Source organism: Pan paniscus, chromosome 9 (assembly GCF_029289425.2).
Source record: "Pan paniscus chromosome 9, NHGRI_mPanPan1-v2.0_pri, whole genome shotgun sequence".
NCBI classification, from domain to species: domain Eukaryota; kingdom Metazoa; phylum Chordata; class Mammalia; order Primates; family Hominidae; genus Pan; species Pan paniscus.
Window position 1 is genome coordinate 95,917,043 of NC_073258.2, and position 20,452 is coordinate 95,937,494.

General features: G+C 40.7%; 1 protein-coding gene across 2 annotated transcripts; it reads left to right on the forward strand.

Moving 5' to 3' along the window:
- Positions 1 to 2,636: 2,636 nt before the first annotated feature.
- LOC100992382 (serine/arginine-rich splicing factor 8) lies at positions 2,637 to 8,635 on the forward strand. 2 transcript variants are annotated; one of them, XM_008953809.4, is made up of 2 exons: positions 2,637 to 5,959; positions 6,056 to 8,635. In XM_008953809.4, exon 1 carries the CDS (start codon positions 4,628 to 4,630, stop codon positions 5,474 to 5,476), a length of 849 nt encoding a protein of 282 aa, XP_008952057.2. In that variant the 5' UTR covers positions 2,637 to 4,627; the 3' UTR covers positions 5,477 to 5,959; positions 6,056 to 8,635. The 2 variants fall into 2 exon arrangements, with proteins under 2 accessions (XP_008952057.2, XP_034789455.1); XM_034933564.3 differs by having other exon boundaries at positions 2,639 to 5,583.
- Positions 8,636 to 20,452: the final 11,817 nt, after the last annotated feature.

Here is a 20,452-nt window from a genome sequence, read left to right on the forward strand (position 1 = left end):
CATAGAACTAGAGTTCCTTGGTTATACTGATATTTGTTTTCAATTATTCTAAGAATAGCTAGGTCAGTCTACAATTTCTATCTCCATTAGCAGTGGGACAGTTCTGGTTTCCCCATATCTTGGCCCATTTTTACACTGTCAGATCGTTTCACTTTTTCTAATTTAAATTGAGAAAAAGTGTCTCATTGCATTTTCTCAATTACTAGTGATCTTGTACATCTCCTCATATTTATTGGCCATTTGGATTTCCTTTTTTTTTGAGTTGCCTTTTCTAAGGCTTTGATCCCTTCTTTTGGGTTGACTCATTGTTTTTATTGATCTGTGGAAGTTTTCAGGATACTTATTCATTGTCCATTTTACATATGACAAAACTGTTCTTCCAGCCTGTATCTTGTCTCAATTTTTTATGTCATCATTACACTGGAATGAGTTAAATATGTCAGAAATTTTCATCGTGGTTTGTGCTTTTGGCTCTTCTTTAAGATAATTTTCCCACCTTGAATTCATAAACACATTTTTCAGTATATTCTCAAATAGCCCTAAAGTTCTCTTTTATACAGTCTTTAATCCATCACTAATTTACTCTTCTAAGTAGTGCACGGTAGAGCTCTATTTTATTTTTCCCCCCAATATCAATATCTCTTATTGAATTGTCTATTGCTTTTCATGGGATTGGTAAGCCACCTTTATTATATACAGACTCCCACATATACAGTTGAGCCTTGAACAAATGAAGTGCATGGGTCCACTTATACAGGGATTTTTTTTCCCACAACTGTATTGGTAAATTTTTTGGAGATTTAGAACAATTTGAAAAAACTCCCAGATGTATCTTGTACTCTAGAAATATTGAAAAATATAAGAAAAAATTAGGTGTGTCATGAATGCATAAAATATTTATAGATATTAGTGTATTTTAACATTTGCTACCATAAAATATGTACAATCCTGTTACAAAAAGCTAAAATTTATCAGAATTTACACACACACACAGACCATACATAATGCCATTTGAAGTTGAGATAAATGTAAACAAATGCAAAGATATAGTATTAAATCATAACTGCATAAAATTAACTATAGTAATACTGTATTATTTTAAGAATTTTGTAGCCTCTTCCTTTTGCCATTGCAGTGAGCTCGTGTGGTGAGTATACTCTTAAAATGCTGCAGAGATGCTCATCTCTGCCTGAGCAATTTTTTTCTCTCTGGTAAATTGTCTATCACAGTAAAAAGTGATCTCTTGAGTATCATGTTTACGGCAATATCCTAAAGCTTGAATACTACTATGGGGCCCAGACGAAGTGCCACTAGTGATGCTGGAAATGTTCCCAGGAAGCAGAGAAAAGTCACGACAGTATAAGAAAATGTTGAATTGCTTGATGTGTAGTGTACATTGAGGTCCGCAGTGAGGTTGCCAGCCATTTCAGACAGGCTATTCATCTTGTAAACGGTTAAGGTATCCATAAATATAGTACAGTATAGTAAACACATTTTCTCCTCCTTATGATTTTCTTAAAAACATTTTCTTTTCTCTAGTTTTCTTTACTGTAAGAATCCAGTATTTAGTACATGTCACATACAAAATCTGTGTTAATCAACCGTTGATATCTGTAAGACTTCCAGTCAACAGCAGGCTCTTAGTAGTTCAGTTTTGGGAGGAGTCAAAAGTATTTGAGGAGTTTCAACTGCACAGGGATTCAGCACCCTGAACCCCCTCATTGTTCCAGGGTCAACTGTACACGTATCTGTGTCTGGTCTCAGTATCTGTGCTTAGAGGTACTGTTGATATCAGCTCAAATATTACAGTTTGATAAGGGAGAAGTCTTTTTTTTGTTTTAAGGCATCATTTTGGGGGTTGTCATTTAAATATTTGACTCTAACAGTCAAGCTCTACCGCCTTGAACAAGTGACTTAATGTCTCAATGACTCAGTTCTGTCATCTGAAAATTAGAGGTAAGAATTTTCTTATAGGTCATAAGAATTAAATGATTTATTGTACCAAGAGTAAACCGAACAGTGTTTGCCATGTTATAGTCACCAGGTATGTTAGCTATTTTAAATAATATTTTACTATTAGAAATAAAGAGGGATTTCTGTTCATCAAAAGATATGAAAAAAAGAGAGAAATGACAAACCAAGGAGTGTGAACTGATATTGTATTACTCATATCCAGCAAAGAGCTGATATCCATTATATATAAAGAGCTAGTGCAGAGAACGCCAACCCAATAGAAAAATGGACAAAATACATAATAGGCAGCTTATGAGTAAGAATATCCAAATGGCCAATGAACACGAAAAAATTACTCACTCTCATTTGCAGTTAGGGAAATGAATTTTTTTTTTAAGTTTTAAGTGACAAAATCTCACTGTGTCACCCCAGGCTGTTGTGTGGGGACGAAATCACAGGTAAAACAAATCTTAATGCCCTCACCTAACTGGCTAAAACTAAAAAGTCTGATATTCACCAAAGGTTTGCAAAAGTGAAGAGCACTGAGCACCCTCATACACAGCTATCCTGTGTGTAAATTGATAAAAACTGTTGAAAAACAATCAGGCATGGTAAAGTTTGAATTCACATACAGTTGTCCCTTGATATTCTGCAGGTGGATGGGGTTCGGTCCTTAGTAACCCCTGAGGATTCTGAGGATTTTCAAGTCCGTATATAAAATGGCTTGGTATGCGCATGTAACCTATACGTATTTTCCAACATACTTTAAGTCATCTCTAGATTACTTACATTATGATGAAAATGCTATGTAAATAATTGTTTACCGTATTATGTTCTATTTATTTTTATTGTTTTTTTTTCTGAATAATTTCTACCCACAGTTGGCTGAATTCACCGATGCTGAAGCCAGAGGTTACAGTGGGCTGCCTGTATTCTGTGACAAGGGATCCATTCATACCTAAGAGGACACATGAGCTCCAGTATACATGTCCAAGCGTGTTCTGAGCAACACTGTAAGAGGTCAAAAGTGGAAACAACCCAAGTGCCCATCAACAGCACAAACATTTATACCATTGAATGCCTTACGGCAAGGTAACAGGATCAAGTACAGCTACATGGAACACATAGATGAGGGAAATAAAACACAAAATACATTAAAATATAAAAAGCACAATTCTATGTATATAAGGTTACATAACATTTTCAAAATCAGCAACATTTTAATTAATTTAATTAATTTAGAATTCTCCTGCAGAGGAGTTTTCTCTCTTTTCTCCAATGTGTTAATTTATTTAATCATTTATTTACAACAGCACGATTAATATTTATTTTATATTTTGGAATATGATATAGTGGTATTTTAGTTTGTTCCTTAAATTGTTCAAGATTTGGCCATTGGGAGCTGTTTTATTGGTTTTTGTACCCCTCTAGAATTACTCCATCAATGCTTTTGTTTGTTTTCTATTTATCACATCCTTATTTTCCAGCACTCCAAGATGCTCTCGGCCCTTTCTGTATATTTCCTTTCCAGATTTAGAAACTGTATTTCTTCATCAGTATTGCTAGATTGTTTTTTTCTTTAAAAGTGTTAGATTTCAGTTTTATTAATCATCTTTTAAAAAAACATATTGTCCCTTTTATTTGTAATTCTATTTTTATTTTAATGTTTTATTTTTTGTTTTGGTTTTGTTTTACTAATTGCTTGACTTCAACATAAAAAAAGTTTTAGAAATGTGGTTATTAATTTTCAAGTAAATATGATTGGATTCAGGTTTTTTATTTTTAACCTTCAATATTATTTCACTGCGGTCCAGATGTGCTGAATTTATTGACCTATTACATTTTAATTGACATTTATTTTGTAGTCTTGTATTGGGAAATTCTTCTGAGTGTTTTCTATATATTTTTGGTTGTTGCAGGTTATATGATCAAAATTGTTGTTTGTTGTGCAAATTATTATAGCATTACTAGTTTTGTTCTCTGCACTATTGTTTTCTGAGAAAACGGTGTTACGGGGAAAAAAACTTCCATCATGAGTGCAGATTTTTCAGTTTTACCTTATAACTCTCAGTCTTGGCTATGTGTCACTGTTATGTGTTTAGGTGCGTTAAGTTCATCACTGTAATGTTTTCCTAGTGAATTTTCTTTTTCAATAACTATAAAATGTGCTCCTTTGATCCTATCAATACACTGGATATTAATATTGTTGCCCTAGGTTTCTTTTGTTTAATATTTGTCTGGATTGCCTGTTCCCATAAATTGACCTTTAATCAGTTAGCTTTGTTCTTAAGATTGGTTTAAAACGTAGAATAATAGGGAGGGGCATGGGAGGGTGGGACGTCTAATGTAAATCCAGCCCAGTGATTACATTAGCTGGGCGCTGATTAGGTTAGGATGTTGCCCAGGTACAAGGCCAGGATCTTCGGGACCTGGCTTCATTTGGAGTTCAGCTACCAAAAGGAAACCTTCCTCTGGGTCCTGGAGTATTTGGCCTGAAATTGGGAACTCGGAAGTTGCTGCTCCAGGGCGCTCCCTGCGGAGCTCCGCCGCCTGCCTCTCCGTCCGGCCTTTCCCGGCGTCCCCACGCGGGGCGCAACCGCGAGAAAGAAACGCAGGTCGCACCGTCAGCGCCCAGAGCAGCGCCAGTTTCCGGGCCCGGGCTGCTCTCGGAGCCATGAGCTGCGGCCGCCCCCCTCCCGACGTGGACGGCATGATCACCCTCAAGGTGGACAACCTGACCTACCGCACCTCTCCCGACAGCTTGAGGCGCGTGTTCGAGAAGTACGGGCGCGTGGGCGACGTGTACATCCCGCGGGAGCCCCACACCAAGGCGCCCCGGGGCTTCGCCTTCGTCCGCTTTCACGACCGGCGCGACGCCCAAGACGCCGAGGCCGCCATGGACGGGGCGGAGCTGGACGGACGCGAGCTGCGGGTGCAGGTGGCGCGCTATGGCCGCCGGGACCTGCCCCGCAGCCGCCAGGGAGAGCCACGCGGCAGGTCCAGAGGCGGCGGCTACGGACGGCGGAGCCGCAGCTACGGGCGGCGGAGCCGCAGCCCCAGGCGGCGACACCGCAGCCGATCCCGGGGTCCCAGCTGCTCCAGGTCCCGCAGCCGATCTCGCTATAGGGGTTCTCGCTATAGCCGGTCTCCCTACAGCCGATCTCCTTACAGCCGGTCGCGCTACAGCCGCTCTCCCTACAGCAGATCTCGCTACAGGGAATCTCGCTACGGCGGATCTCACTACAGCTCATCTGGTTACAGTAACTCTCGCTACAGCCGATATCACAGCAGCCGGTCTCACTCGAAGTCTGGGTCCTCCACTAGCTCTCGCTCTGCATCAACCTCCAAATCGAGCTCTGCGCGACGATCCAAGTCCTCCTCGGTCTCCAGGTCTCGCTCGCGGTCCAGGTCTTCATCTATGACCAGGAGTCCTCCCCGGGTATCCAAGAGGAAATCCAAGTCAAGGTCGCGATCCAAGAGGCCCCCCAAGTCTCCTGAAGAGGAAGGACAGATGTCCTCTTAAGAAAATGATGCATCAGGAAGCAACGTGATGGAGGACTTGGGGAAAAGGATCACATACTCAGTCTATGGAAGCAACGTCCCTGGAAGAAGAGGCTGCCTATTGAAAAGGTTGTGTCACACTTTTCTACCTTTTTGCCAGTTTGAAGCTTTGCATCAGGTGGCAAAATTCATTCTATGTGCCGTTTTGTTGTTATTCACATTTTATTGTAACTTAGGAGGTGAACGACCTAAGATTACGTTATTGGGTTTGGATATTTGAGGCAAAAATTTATTTTTATTTCTATAGTGATGACTGTTTTGGTTTGAAATGAACAGATTGGTAACCTAATTTGTGGCCTCCTGACTTTTAAGGAAACGTGTGCAGCCATTACACACAGCCTAACGCTGTCAAGACATTGCTTCAACATTGCCTTCATTCCTTAAAAACCTACAAAAGGTGGTGTAAATTAATATGGATAATTTTATTTACCTCCATGTCTAAAAGGTAGTATGACTCAAATTTGTATAAAGATTTTTCATGTGAAAGGACTGGGGTTTTAGCAAACACAGGTCTAATCTCTTTTGTGTTTTTGTGCACCAGGCCCGGCTGCGTAGCAGTTGAGTGATGCTGGTTAGCTATTAAGGTGGCCTGTTGCAGTGCAGAGTGCTGAGCTGCTTCCTGTTTTCTTCTGATTGCTCCTGGGGAAAACACGCCTTGTCCTGAAGAACAAATGGCTGTCCAGTTTATTAAAATGCCTGTCAACTGCACTTCCAGTCACCCAGGCCTTGCAGATAAATAATGGAGCATGCAGTGAGCACATCTAGCTGATGATAATCACACCTTTTCCCCCGTCTTTTCTGAAAAATTGTAAATCTGATCATATCAACATGTATGAACTTAAAATATGGAGAATGTAATGGAAGAAATAGTTTCTAAGTTTGTTAAGTACTTATAACATGGTTTATCTTTTTGATTATTAATTTTTTACGCTAACCATTGTTTCTGTAGTTAAAATTGTTTTCTTGGTGTTATCTTTTCTCAAAATAAAATTAGAAACTTTTGATGGAAAGTAGGTTGTTTTATTTTCTGTATGACTTTTGGATATTTGTACTTTTGAGAAAATTATTAGCACCAAGTGTTTCTCAAAATATAATTTTTAAAAAATCCTTAATAGGCTTTTAGCTATGTGCTTTATTGTTTTATCACAATGCAGTTTATTTGTAGTTTCTCTCTTTTTTCCTCACACCTATGGTTTTTTTACTTCCAAAATTATTTTCAAATAATCCATTTTTGGCTTTCATCATTATCCCTACTAGATGTTATGTGTTCTTTTGCAATTGTTTCTGCTTATGCCTTTACTAGCAAAGGGAAAAATAACAATTTGGTGTCAATGATCTGGTGACAATAGGATTACACTGGAGCCAATTGAATAAATTTATTCTTTCAATCATATGGATCTTCACTAATATTTTTGACTGAATTATCAATTAAAAATATTTCATTCCCTTTGTGCAGAAACTGCTAAATCCAGGATTCGATTCTTGAATGAACTGGCAAGGTGGCTGTGGTCTGTAGATATACATCCCACATTTTGTTGTTATAACAGTTAGTAGTTAGTATTGCTTTCATATATAGACTCCAGAATCTAAATTTTACGATAATGACATTTCTTCTGGTCATGACAAATGTAATATTTTACAAATATAAATCTACGTAGAATCCAAAGACACACACAGAGCAGTCCTGTCTGAGAAATAAAAAATCAGGACACCCATGGCATCGTAGTAGCCCCTCGCGTCCAGCAGGTGGCGAAGGGAGGTGAGCTATATTTATTAAATGGGACCGAGTGGGACGGGGACGGGGCAGCCCTAAGGTAGGGAAGCATTGTCAATTTCTGGGGATAGAATGAGACCCAGGCATAGCTGGAGTTTGAAGCTTTGAAGCAAAAATATCTGTAGAACATCTTAAACGTGACCAAAATATGATGTTAAAATCAGCAACTCTTTATACGTTAAAAACTTTGAAACCTGTGGCCGGGCATGGTGGCTCGCGCCTGTAATCCCAGCAGTTTGGGAGGCCAAGGCAGGTGGATCACCTGAGGTCAGGAGCTCAAGACCAGCCTGACTAACATGGTGAAACCCCGTCTCTACTAAAAATACAAAAATTAGCTGGGCATGGTGGCGCATGCCTATAATCCCAGCTACTCGGAGGCTGAGGCAGGATAATGGCTTGAAACCGGGAGACAGAGGTTGTGGTGAGCCGAGATCACGCCATTGCACTCCAGCCGGGGCAACAAGAGCAAAACTCCATCTCAAAAAAAAAAAAAAGAAAAAGAAAAAGAAAAAGGAAAAAAACAAACAAACAACAACTTTGAAACCTAGGAACAATTTTGGACCTGTTGGAGCAGAAATGTGTAGTTGTCATTGAAGGTGTGAACATACCCTACCTCTACTCTACATGTGGAAGACCTGACCCACAGAGGACATGAACCCATGAAGAAGAGTGATGTGACATGTTTTACATTTTATTAGTACCATGATCTAACCAACTGAGCTAACTGGCCACACCATTTTATCCTTTATGATGATCACTATGAGGGCTGAGTGCAGAATGGAGTGTATGTGGTCAAGAGTGGAAGCTGTGAGGCTATTGCAGTAATCCAGAAAGAAAGGTGACAATGGCTTAGACTTCAGTGGTAGTGTTCGAAATGGACATAAATAGACATATTCAGGAAATATGTTGATCTTAGATCTAATAAGACACGTAATAGATTAGAAGTAGGGAAATTAATGAAAAAACAGAATTAAGGATGACTTCTCACTGGCTTGAAATGCTAAACGGATGAGGGTGCTGTTTAGTGAGTTGGGGAAGACTGGGGGTGGTGATGGGTGTAGAAATTGAGAAAGGAAAATCAAGAATTTCCAGAACTTTCAGAGCAATGTTAAATACTTTCCTTGATAGTGGGTCAGTCATCATTTATAAGTGCATTTCTAAAAATATTGCTTAATTTTGTTTTTGAGCTTTGTATAAGTGGAATTTTGTGTGTACTGATTATTTTGCTCAATACTATGTCTTTAAGATTCTCTGTATTGTTGCATGTGGCTGAGTTTATTTTTGATGCTGTGTAGTGTTTTACTAATTAATAAATCATAATTCAGTTTTTACTGTTCTATTGATGGACATCTGGGTTGTTTCCTATTTTAGTTATTCTGAATAAGGAAGCAATGAATATTTTTATACATAAAACCTGATGTACATGTGTATATACATTTCAGGTATCAATCCCAAAAGTGCATTTGCTGGGTTATAGGTCAAGTACATATTCAATTTTGTTAGATAATTTTCAACTATTTTCCCAAGTAGTTCTACCAATACATACTATTATCATCAATTGATGAGAATTCTACTTGCTCCACATCCTCATTAACACTTGTTAACGTCAGACCTTTTAATATTTGCAAATCTGATGGGTATATAGTGGTATTTCATTTGGTTTTAATTTTCTTTACCCTGATTACCAAAAGGTTGTAGCTTTTTATTTGTTTGTTTTTTAGCCACTTGGATATCCTCCTTTGTGAAGTGCCTTTTCAATAATTTGTCCACCTTCCTATTGGGTCACCTGTCTTTTCTTAACAATTTAAAGGTATTTTCTATGTATCTGGATCTTATTTGTCTTTATGTCCTATAAATATATTTTCCCATTCTGTGGCTTGTTTTTTAATTCACTTTATGATGTCTTTTGATGAGTTATTTTTACACTAGTGTAGCTAAATTCTTCAAACATTTTGTGGCTAGTGTTTTATGTGTCTTGTTTTCTAATTTGAAGCAGTAAAGATAGTTTCATACATTATTTCCTATACTCAGTATAGTATTGTCTTTCAGCATTTAGTACTTTAACACAACTGAAATTGATTTTTGTGCATGTGGTGAGGTAAAAATCTAACATAATTTTTTTCCTACTTGGATATCAATTTTTTAAGCACTATTTATTGAAAACTCCTTTCCTATCCAATCTGCCACCTCTACCATATATTAGTATCCATACTGGGTAAGTTTACTTCTGGATTCACTATTTATTTCTATTGAGATATATACATATACATATACATACTGTGTGTGTGTATATATACATGTATACACATACATATACATATATAAAGATGTAGATATCATATATAGAAGATATAAAAGATATAGTCTCTATAATATATAACATATATAATTTTATGTAAATAGAATAAATTTATATATAAAGTCTAAAATATATTTTATTTATATTTCATATATATTATGTATACTTATATATAATATATAAATATATAATGTAATTATGTATTATATATAGAGAGAGAGAGACCGGCAGAGACAGAGACAGAGAGAGACAGAATCTTGCTCTGTTGCCCAGGCTGGAGTGCAGTGGTGTGATCTTGGCTAACTGCAGCCTCGACTTTTTGGGCCCAAGTCATCATCTCACTTCAGCCTCCCAAGTAGCTGGGACTACAGGCACACATCACCACATCCAGCTAACTTTTGTATTTTTTGTGGAGACGAGGTTTTGCCATGTTGCCTAGACTGGTCTTGAACTCCTGAGTTCAAGTGATCTGTCCGCCTTGGCCCCTATTAGTATGTTTTTTCCATGCCTGCACCTAATACTGTCTTAATTACTTCAGCTTTATAATAAACCTTGATATCTAATAAAGCAAGTTCTCTCATCTTGTCTTCATCAAGAGTGGCTTAGCTATTCTTGGTGTTCCTCTTCCAGGAGAAGTGGATAACAAGATGAGATACTGAAAGTTCTACCCCTTGAACGGTTTTTCCCTTCTCCAGAATTGCTCAGGGACATACTGTGTAGGTTATAATGCCACCATGACCCATACTAATGGTTGTAGCCACTTATGCACAGCCATTTGTAACTGAGCTTGATAATTTTACTTCCTCAATCAATTGCTTACCAGAGAATTCCCTACAAGGCTATATGTGAATACTGGAAGAGGATAGCAGAGTGGCAAGAGCAGGCATACTGGGGACTGTAAGTCACCTGCTTATGTGATTTACTTGTGTCTTCAGAACATGTCCCATCTTGGTCATTTCAGTCTTATTTCTGCTTGAGGGCAGAGAGCTGGCAGGTGTGACTCACTTTGTGTCTTGTTGGGTCAGTCATCACCCAGCTCATGATGGGAGGCTCAGGTCATATGCTCACTTATGGTCAAGTTTTTTTTATCTCTGCCAGGGCCCAAGAGCAAGTGAAGAGCTTCCAATGGAGAACTGTCATTTACTCAAGAGGAGAATTATCTACTAAATACAGCATGGATTTGCTTCAGAAACCCAGAACAGTGGTTCTCAAACAGAAATGTACATTTGAATCCTGTGGGGATCATGTTAAAATGCAGATTTCAATTCAGTGAGTTTGGTCTGGGGCCTGAGATTCTGCATGTTTAATAAAATCCCAGGTATTGTCAGGGCTGCTGGTCATGGACCATTCTTTAAGTAGCAAGGATGTAGAAAACTCCATTGTGATTCTCCTGTGGGAACTTGATATGAAACATCAGTGTTTCTCAAAGTGTCGTTCCCCTCCTTGCAATAGCAGAATCAGTATCACCTGGAAATGTGTTAGAAAATCCCAGAATTGGTGAGGCCAATTCTAGGGCCTCACTTCCCAGACCTACCAAATTAGAAACTCTAAGATAGGACCCAGCAATCTGTTTTAACAAGCTCCCCAGGTGATTCTAATATGCACTAAAGTTTGAAAACCACTGTTCTCCATAGGTTGCTGGTTCTCAACCAATTAAATCAGTATCTCTGGAAGTGGGACATAGGTATCAACACTATTTTTAAGTTCCCAAGCTGGGCGTGGTAGCGCATGCCTGTACTCCTAGCTACTCAGGAGGCTGAGGGGAGAGGATCCCTGGAGTCCAGGAGTTTAAGGCTGCAGTGAGCTATGAGTTTTGGAGGGGAAAATATTCTAAACCGTAACAAGGACCTATAATTACCATCTGAGACGGGAGTGGAAAATTAGTCTAATGACATTCAGACAAGAGCTTTGTAAGGTACTAAAATTGTGTGGTGTCTGTGTAAGCGTGTGAGTATATGTGTGTATTGACTTCTTCTTCCCTGCAGCAGTAAGGAGTGAAGCCTTTGTTCTCCCTTTGGAGTAGCAAGGAAGTAGGCAGGTAGGGAGATTTTAACTCCCTCTTCCACCAGGATGGAAATTAAAGAATACGGTGGGTGAACATAGAAAGAGGTGAAGAAGATGGGCCGAGTCCCAGCCGCATACTACAGAGAAGAAAGGAGACTTGAGGAAGCCTGCTTGGGTCTAGAGGGGTCTGGGGAACTTAGTTACAACAAAGGCTCTGTGCTATTCCTCACTGGGTGCTGGAAAGGACGTTCAGAGAGGGATTTCTCTTTTCACCGTATAACTAGAACTATGGATTAAGGTTCTGGATGTCGGGGAAAATGTCCACTGTTAGGGTACTGTGTGGGAGAAGCTCCGCCCACCTCCTATTAGGCCTCCTGATGTAAGATGGGCCTCAGGTTAGTGGGTTAGGTAATGTCTCTGGGGACTGGAGCCTTGCCATTGGCCAAAGAAGACAATCAGTCCCTTAGGTGGTATTCAAAGGGTGGAGAAAACTCTGTTGTAACAACATCTGAGATAAAAAGTTAAAAAGGTTTCAGTAACTGTAGTGAAGGGCCCTATGAAAGCAGTTCATACTGCTGAACTAGATTCTCGGAGTGGCTGCCACAAAACAGAAGTGTTGAGATGAAGCTAAAGGCCAGTCCTGAAAGCATGCAGCTTTCTACTCCGAATTCTCCCACTACTTTCCCCTCTGTTCCCCTGCATTTCTGCATCTTCCTGCCACTTGAGTCCTCCCACCAGTACATGAAGGGTCAAGAGGCCTGTGCCAAAGTGGTGACTGTGATGAACCAAGATAGATTTCCCTGGGCCCAAGCCACTCCTTATATTGGCACCCAGCTGTGCAGCAAGCTTCCCTGGCATGGCTCCAGAGCTGCCGAGGGTTTCCTTCCCCGCTATCAAAGAGAGGGTGACTCCCAGGAACGTGTGCCTCTGTTTGTCCATTACAAATGACCTTGCATCCTTGTTACGAGAAATTCCAGGAAGGCAATTACTCTGGATAGTAATAATGATTCTCTGTTAATTATTCCTTCCATCACCTCCTCCCTCACAGCCTCTTATTTTTCTTTTAATGGTGAAATAAATAAATGATGATGTGGTTTTATGTTTTCCCTCTCGTCACAAACTCAGCCCATCCATTGGCATGCTGTGTATCATGCATACAAAGTTGATTCTGAAGCGTGATGTGTTTAGTAAAGCAAACCTTTCCCTTACTCACCACTTTTACCTTTCCAGCAGTTAGTTACAGAGGAAAACTGGATGTAGAGCCAGCTGAACAGCAATTGAATCTGGCCTTGCCACTTTGTGGTCATGTGACTTTCAGAAAAAAAATTGTTGATTTTCTCTGAGCCAAAATTACAGTGCAGGATTTTTGTGAAGATATTGTGCGATGTAAATGTGACAGGCAAGTAGGAGGTGCTTGATAGATTTGAGCAAGAATTCTGTGCATTTATGCATTCTCCCTACCTCTAGGATAAGTCCGAGGGCAAGGACCTACTCTCATATCCTTTATTTCTGTGATGCTCAGTTATACCACTGTCCTCACCACCGCTCCCACAGCCCTACCCATTACTTTTTTAATTAATGAGTTTTATTTTTTAGAATAGTTTATGGCAAAACTGAGCAGAAGTTAGAGTTCTTCTATAGACCCTGTCCCCACATATGCATAGCCTCCCTCAGCAACATCCTCCACCAGAGTGGTACATTTGTTACAACTGATGAACCAATTGATGAACACACCATTATCACCCAAAGCTCATAGTTTATATTAGGATTCAGCCTTGGTGTTGCACGTTCTTTGAGTCTGGACAAATGACTTATAATGATAAGTATCCACTCTTATAGTATTATTCAGAGTAGTTTCACTGCCCTAAAACATCCTCTGTGTTCCACCCATTCATCCCTCCTTAACCTCTGGCAACCACTACTGTTTTTACTGCCTCTATAGTTTTGCCTTTTCTACAATGTCATATAGTTGGAATCACAGAGTATGTAGCCTTTCAGATTGGCTTTTTTCACTTAGTAATATACATTTAAATTTCCTCCATGTCTTGTGGCTTGAAAGCTCCTTTCTTTTTATTGCCAAATAATATTCCATTGTCTGAATGTATCGCAGTTCATTTATTCATTCATGTATTGAAGGACATCTTGGTTGCTTCCAAGTTTTGCAATTATGAATAAAAATGATGTAAACATTTATGTGCAGGCTTTTGTGTGGAGGAAAATATTCAGCTCATTTGGGTAAATACTAAAGAGCTTGCTTGTGGGATTACATGGTAAGAGTATGTTTAGTTTTATAAGAAACTGCCAAACTGTCTTCTATTACTTTCACTAGTAGGAAACTTCTTTTTTTCTCATGATCTACCCACGTATTTGTACAAAAGTTCACATATACTTATTTGCAAATTCCTCTCCTTGTTGTACTTGGCCTTGTTGCAATGCTGCCAGGGCAAGGTCAAGATTTCAAAAACAATCAGGAGCCGGAAGAGCCAACCTTTCTTCAGAACTCCTTCACTAGCTTATTGAGCAATCTTTCAGTAAATCATCTCTTTCCTCTGGTTCTCCACTTCCTTATTTGGGCAAAGGGAGCTCTTAGCTATTTGCACCTGTGCTAGAGTTGGCACACAACAAGTTCAGACCAAAGCAAACACAATTTGTGCTCAATAAATGTTGGCTATTATTACTTATAAGCCCACATTTGTAAGATATGCATTAGAAACTACACTTGAATGCACACTTGTAGAGGTTGGTGTTTGGGTCTTGACTCTAAGATTTATTTTAAAATTTTAACTATAGGTTTTGACTGACTACCGGGCCACACTAAATTATTCATAAAGATTAACCATTACACTAACTATTTTGTGTATGTGTGAGAAGTCCTTTCCAGATATTTAGAAATAACTTCACCCTGACATGTATTTCACTGAGCTGTGACCATATAGAAATTAGAAGTTGGGGTTTTGTTCAGTGTTTTAGTTACCTATCATTGCTTTAAGTAGAAAACCACAAACAGTTGCTAGGAATTGGCTGCAGAGATAAGTGGGAAGGAAACCCATATGAGTTGAATAGAACCAGGCTAATGAACAGCCCCTCACTCCAGCTGCCTTACGGATCCCACTCTGCTCACCAGCCTCTCAAGATGAAATTTCTAACATTCTCTTGTTGCTCCTCATTGTCACTGATCTGTAGCAACTGTCAGGGTAACACCTGGGGACCCTTCTCACTAATCCGCAGCAAGTGCTGGATGTTATGGAGATAAGCAGTTTCAGGTAGACAAAGGAGGGGAAAACCTGAGTGCTGTAGGGAAAGGGTGTCATTGTTAGAGGTGCCACCTTACAAAAATGTAATATTTGTACTACTGGTATCCTGGCATTCAGTTTCCTTGTGTCCTAATAGTTCAGGGCCCTCCAGCCAAAAAAGTACCACACCCAGGCCTGTGGATCTCTGAGAGCATCTTTTCCTGTTCTCATCACAATCTTTTATTTATTTATTTAATTTTGAGATGGAGTCTTGCTCTGTCACCCAGGCTGGAGTGCAATGGCACAATCTCTGCTCACTGCAACCTCTGCCTCCTGGGTTTAAGAGATTCTCCTGCCTCAGCCTCCTGAGTAGCTGGGATTACAGGCACGTGCCACCACACCTGGCTAATTTTTGTATTTTTAGTAGAGGGGGGTTTCACCATGTTGGTTAGGCTGGTCTGGAACCCCTGACCTCGTGATCCGCCCCCCTTGGTATCCCAAAGTGCTGGGAGTACAGGTGTGAGCCACTGTGCCCAGCCAAAATCTTTTATTTTTTTAACCAATCCCTCAGAGCCTCTTCTTAAAAGATTCACATTGCGTCTGTCTATGTATTTCAGACCCATTTATTCATTTACTCATTCAATAAATGTTTACTGAGAACCTACTGTTCCAGGCTCTGTTCTTGGAATTGGGAACACAACAGTGAAAAAGACAAGTTTCAACTCTCTTGGATCATCTATTCTCATTATCAAGAGTGATATATAATGACATGTCAAGTAATTGTAAGGGCTATGAGGAAAAATAAAGCAGAGTGAGGGGTGAGAGAGTAACAGAGGCTGCTTTATCTGATAGGATAGCTACAGAAACCTCCGGGGGATGTGGTCCTTGGACCTGTGACCACGGGAATGGGGCTTCATTGTGGGCAGAGGGGCAAGTGCAAATGCCCTGAGATAGCAACATGTGCTCACAGATTAGCAAAGGGGCTGGCATGTAAGAGTGAGGGAGTAGGAGCCAAGGCAGGGATCTGAATGTGGGGATGAAGCAAGCATAAATGTCTTAACTCACTTAATGCATACTCCTCCAGAAACCCCTGAGCAGTTGGAGTGGTTGATGTTTCAGGTAAGCAGGGGGTGGAGGAACTTGGGGACCACAGAGCCCTTGAAAGCACTCATAATTCACAACCAACCCTGTGAATGGCTCTCTTTCCTACCAGATGCAAATCTTATGAGAGAAGGAATTATACTTTTTGGTTCCCTGCTGTGTCAGCTAACATGACATGTATCTGACTCCTACCAGGCACTTCATACTACTGTCTAATTGGATTGGACTCTAGCAGTCACAGCAGATCCCTGGCATTCACTAAGTTAACAACAGTCATTTCAGCTGCTTATGAGCAATCTCAAATCAGAGCCTGCGTAGGAATTTCCTGGAAAAACAGCTACTAGGTGGGAGATCAGGTATGAGAGTCAAACAGGCAATAGATTTGGAGTATTAAGGCTATGCACTGGAAAACCCTGGCTCCAGATAAGGATAATATTTAGAAAAGTGCTAGGATTAGGAATTTGCAAAGATCTCAGGATCCATTCCTTGTGAATATCAAGTGTCTACTCAATAAGTTTTTCCCACCTGAGAAACTCCTTAGGAACCAAGTGGCCTAACCTTGCCTCTCATGATGATATTACCTTAACTGTACTTACACATGGCCATCTAAAATTGTAAGTACTTTATTTTATCTATAGTTTCACATTGTTGATTAGATCAAATTAATACAATTGGTTGTTGTCTTTCTTTTTTTTTCTGTGCAGTGAGAAGTCAATGAATGTTGTTGATTAAATGAATAAATGACCTAAAACCTCAATAAAAGTGAAAAAAAGGGCTAGCATAATAAGAAACAGCTAAAATAAATAGTTCTCTCTTATAGCATTATTACTTTCACATTATTTTTAAAAATAATGTAACTAGTACTAAGCAGGGGTTGAAATAACCTGAAGAGCCAGAGAATAAATCCTTTCTCATATTTCAATAAAAGATTTTCATTCATTCATCCATCCATTCGTTCATTAATTCTTTCAACAAATATTGTTAATTAAGCACTCTCTCCATGCTAGGCACTGTACTAGATGCTAAGGATAGAACATAAGATGGAGATTATAGTCAGCTTGGATGGAGACACAGACAAGGAGTTAGGCACTCTCACCATGCTACAGCTTCTTCTAAGAAACCATAGCAATATCCAGGCTCTCCTCCATGCTGCTCGTCTTAGAACCCCTGGGGAAATGTGTCTTCTGTTGGGAGAGTCAGCCTCAAGTTCAGTGCCAAAGCTACATGGACTCTCAGAGCTGCTTCAGTCCATTCCTGGTTTCACTGCAGCCCTTTTGATCACTTTCTCCCAATCATGCTTGACAAATGGACACAGATCACCTTTCTTGGTAGCAACAGCTGCCTTAGGGTACCTATATTCCTTTCCTGCCAGTTCTGCCAGGCATAGGATCAGCCTGCAGAGATATGGGGGCTGGCTTTGATCACCCCATTGGCTGCCTCACTCTAGGAAGTGGGTGTGACTTACTGTCAACCCTCTCCCTTCCTCTGTCCATGCCACTGACATTACTTGGCTCCTTTAGGGAGCAGGGTCATTTAAATGCCATTTGATATGTTCCATTCTCTCTTCCCACTATCCAGCCCCCTGCCATATACTGAACGTGTCCCACCAAAATTCATATGTTGAAACCCTAATCCCCAAGTGATGGTATTTGCAGGTGGGGTCTTTGGAAGGTTTTTAGGTCATGAGGGTGAAGCCTTTATGAGTGAGATTAATGCCCTTAAAAGGGGAGATACAAGAGAGATTTCACTCTCTGTCATGTGAGGACATACCAAAAAGGTGGCTGTCTGTAAACCAAGAAGAGGGCCTTTATCAAGAGCCGACACCTACATCTCAGACTTCCCAGCTTTGGCACTGTGAGAAAGGAGTGTTTGTTATTTAAGCCCCCTAGTCTAAGGAAATTTGTTACTGAGGCCTGAGCTGACTAAGACAGCCCCCAAGGAATGCTCTAGGGGAGTGGGAAAAAGGAATAAAGAAATAAATTATGAGTATCCTTGATGTGCCAAGAACTGTGTCTAGCACTTTCTATACCTCATTCATTTCCTCTCCCAATAGCTCAGTCTGTAAAGTAAAGCCAATGGAGTTTTGAACCCTAGCTCCACTATTGATTAGCATGACTGTGGGCAAGTGACTCACAACTCCAAGGCCCAAGTGCCTGGAGAGACAGAGTAGCAGGGTCATTACTAGCATACATCCTGTGTCTAAACCCAGCTCTGTGCTTGTAAACTGGGTGGCCTTGGCAAGCAACTTCATCTCTGTGTATTTCAGCTCCTTCTTCCCTAAAATGGAATGATAACAGCAGCACCTAGGACAATAAGGGTTGTTGTGAAGTCTAAAAAGCTAATATAAGTAAGACACTTTGAGTAGTAAAGAACTCAAGGTAAGAATGAGCAATTATTTTACATCTTCTTGTTGAATATTTTTAAAAAGTGTAACTTGAGCACAGTGTTTGGCAGGAAGAAACACACATCAAAGTCTTGCTGTTATCGATATGATTTTATTATTTTAATAGTAATATCATTACTTTTATTGCTATTGCTATTGTTACTTTCAGGCTTAGAGGTGATAGGCCCGCTATCTTCTTTATGGAAGTACTCGAAGAGAGAATGACAAAGCACAGGTCCTCCAGCTCCTTGTCACCAAAGTATGGGCTGGGATCCTGCAGCATGGGCATCACTTGCAAGCTTGTTAGAAGTGCAGAAGCTCAGACTTCGGCCCTGACCTATGACTCAGATCTGCATTTTTAACTAATCCTCCCAGGTAAATCAAGGACAAGTTTATGGTTGAGAAGCACTGCTCTGGCACATTGGTTCTCAGCCTCGGCTTCCCATTAGAATCATATTTGAAACATACTGATGCTTGCGCCCCCATCCCCTTGCCCCCCCACCGGAAATTCTGTTTTAATAGGCAGGAGTACAAGGGTTTAAAAGCTCCCTGAGTGACACTAACATGCACTGAGGGTTGAGAACCACCCATCTAGCATTTGGTCCATGGGGAGTTTGGCTGCAGGCGCAGATGGGAGTCTAGTTTGTTCAGCAACTGCCAGTGAGAGTTCTGGTTTGTTTTCCTTCTTTTCAGGCCCTAAAGGAAGTGGAAGTACAAAGGGACATGAAGAGGGCACATTCTTCTCTCCCCACACCCACCCTTCCCCCGTCTTCATTCCAGCTAAAAGGACACATGACAAGGCTGGGACAGGCTTGTCGGCCAACGTTTCTGTTTCTCTGTGTTGCACTTCACAGCATCCAAGCTGTACTGGCTGGCTGTGTCTCTCTCACTCAAGTCACTGTGCCAACTGGGCTTGGCTTTTCTGTGGTAGAAGCTTGTTTTTCCTTGAAATGAGGTCCTTCCCTTGCTTTTCTGTTTTTGCCCACTGCTCACAGCACCCAGAGGTTGCTTGGTTGGAGAAAACTCGACCAGAGATCTCCTCTCAACCTCTCATGTGAGACTCTTGATGCCTGGTGGGAAATCCAAAATCCCAGCAGGCTCTGGCAAGTTGTCTAAGTGAGTGTTGCTGTCAGGACAATGGCTCCTGCCTCATCATAAGGCCAAGGACTTGGGCAGTGGGGGTGACTGTTGTTATGTGGGGATGAGGGCCATGTGGCTGCCATTTTTTGAACATTCAAGAGAAGCTTTGAACTTGGAATTTTATTTTAAAATCTTTAGGTTTTTCAATGTTGGCAGCTAATTCAAAAAACTTAGAAGCGCTACTGGCCAAATTGACCTGCTGGCCCACTGACCTCTGAAACATTCCCTGTTTTCTAAATGACCCATTTGGGTTGGGAAGTTGCCCCAAGCCATGGAGACTAACTTAAATAATCTCACTCTACTTCTGGCACTGGTAGAAAAGGTAAAACACCTGGGGTCCTCTGAGTCATGTGTCCAAAGTTTTTAATTCAGGTGACTTGTTCTGGGCTTGTTAGGCAGATCCTCTGCCAAAGGAATGCCCTCCTATGCCCAGGCCCATAAGTGGCTGTTTCTAATGGCACCATCCAAGTCCTCTGTGTGTCCTGGGGTCGCAGTGGACCTCTATGTCTGACCTGGGGTCAAATATTGTAGGAGTTGTGCAGAGTATGTCATATTGCCCTGGGAGAGCTGAACAGATGGGAAGAAAGAAAGGCTTACACTCTTCAGTCTTCTCCCTCCCCTCCTCTCCTCCCTCCCCTGAATAATAGAGAGCCAAGCATTTGACAGAGCTCCTTGTTCAATGCTGCCATGTCTCTGCTAGTGATCAAATGTTTCTCCCTCAATATTCTCTTTATACAAGATGATGTGACTTGAGTTTGTTGCTAATATTAGATTTGCAACAGATGCCCTCATTGTTGGGTCCTGGGTACATGCAGAGCAGATTAATAATCTAAAGACAAAGGCCTCAAATGCCCAGTGACTTTAATAACAAAACTTGCTGCAAGGGACAAGGGCTCACTCTGCACTGGGCAAGGTGAGGGACACGGGCCTGCAAAAGGCCCAGAAACTGAGTCCACCATCTAGATGCCATTGGAAATGTAGGCGGAGCTGTTGGCGGGAGGTGG

Excerpts from the sequence above, each read along its gene's own strand:
- LOC100992382 (XM_008953809.4), top strand. The coding sequence starts at position 4,628 with ATGAGCTGCGGCCGCCCCCCTCCCGACGTGGACGGCATGATCACCCTC.